At 42.4% G+C, this 1,307-nt stretch overlaps 1 protein-coding gene across 1 annotated transcript in view; it reads left to right on the top strand.

The window, feature by feature from the left end:
• LOC106511347 (homeobox protein Dlx3b) overlaps nucleotides 1–1,307 on the top strand; it is a 3,034-nt gene extending 1,727 nt beyond the window's left edge. The window contains exons 2-3 of the mRNA XM_014000102.1: nucleotides 344–528; nucleotides 800–1,307. Of these exons, the coding sequence (XP_013855556.1) occupies nucleotides 344–528; nucleotides 800–1,114 (500 nt within the window). The 3' untranslated portion in view covers nucleotides 1,115–1,307. The remainder of the gene's footprint in view (nucleotides 1–343; nucleotides 529–799) is intronic.

Consider the following 1,307-nt stretch of genomic DNA (forward strand, 5'->3'; position numbering starts at 1 on the left):
AAAAAAACACTTAGTGTTTGATTAATTGTGAATTTGCAACTTCAAAACTAACTTTATTTAACGACTCTGCTTTTTTATAATAATATAATTTTATATAGATAATAAGTCAATAAAAATCTTCCTTTTATGAATTAGGAATTTCAAACCAAAATGAAATTTTAAGACAAAGTAATGAAGTGTGTTTTATAGTTACGCTTTTACCGAGTGTTTGAAAAAAAAAATGGTTTCAAGTATTTTAAAAAACGTGTTTTTACTTAGACATGATTTTGGTTTCATTTTTCATCCTTAACAGAAGTTTAGTTCGGTTTATTTACCTGTTTTTTTTTTTTATCTTATTTTACAGTGAAAGAAGAGCCAGAGCCAGAGGTCCGCATGGTGAACGGGAAGCCCAAAAAGATCCGCAAGCCGAGGACGATTTACTCCAGCTACCAGCTCGCTGCTCTGCAGAGGCGCTTCCAGAAGGCGCAGTACCTCGCGCTGCCCGAGAGAGCGGAGCTGGCGGCGCAGCTCGGCCTCACCCAGACGCAGGTAAATGTGCTGTTTGACCTGATATTTTACCATCTAATTATACCTAACCTSGTGTGAACCGGGGCCTCCCAATGTGGTTCACAATGGGCCTTTTATTTGCACGCTGGTGCGTCATTACGCACAACAGATGAGTTTCCTCCTGTCACTGTCACAGTTAAAAAGTTCTGTCCTGTTTTGATTTTATTTATGTGATATTAGATCTCTATGTTTTATAGTTGTGCAGGGTTTTAATTATCTTTTTTTATTTTATTTTATTTTATTTTTGCTGCAGGTGAAGATCTGGTTCCAGAACCGGAGATCCAAGTTTAAGAAGTTGTACAAAAACGGCGAGGTTCCCTTGGATCACAGTCCCAACGCCAGCGACTCCATGGCCTGCAACTCCCCGCCCTCCCCGGCAGTGTGGGACAACAGCACCCCGCAGAGCACCCCCATCAGCCGGCCCCAGGTGCCGCAGCCGGCGCACAGCTCGTCGCCGCCCTACCTGGAGGATTATAACAGCCACTGGTACCAGCAGGGATCCCACCTACAGCACCCAGGAACCGTGCACCACCCAGTCCCGCAGCAAAGCGTGGGAGCTGTATATTAACACGGACTCATGGCTTCTGTTTCTCTTCAATTCTTTTTTAAAGTGTCCCCATTAAAGACTCTGCCGAGCAAAAATGGTGTCTGGACCCGGAGCAGGCCTGAAATGAAACCTTTTTTTTTTTTATGTCTTTGGTTTTGATTAAACGAGAATGTTTCAGAGCTGCAGGGTTTCTATAAAAAAAAAAAAAAAAAAA

This window comes from Austrofundulus limnaeus, unplaced genomic scaffold, assembly GCF_001266775.1.
Source record: "Austrofundulus limnaeus strain Quisiro unplaced genomic scaffold, Austrofundulus_limnaeus-1.0 Scaffold2705, whole genome shotgun sequence".
Lineage (NCBI taxonomy): Eukaryota > Metazoa > Chordata > Actinopteri > Cyprinodontiformes > Rivulidae > Austrofundulus > Austrofundulus limnaeus.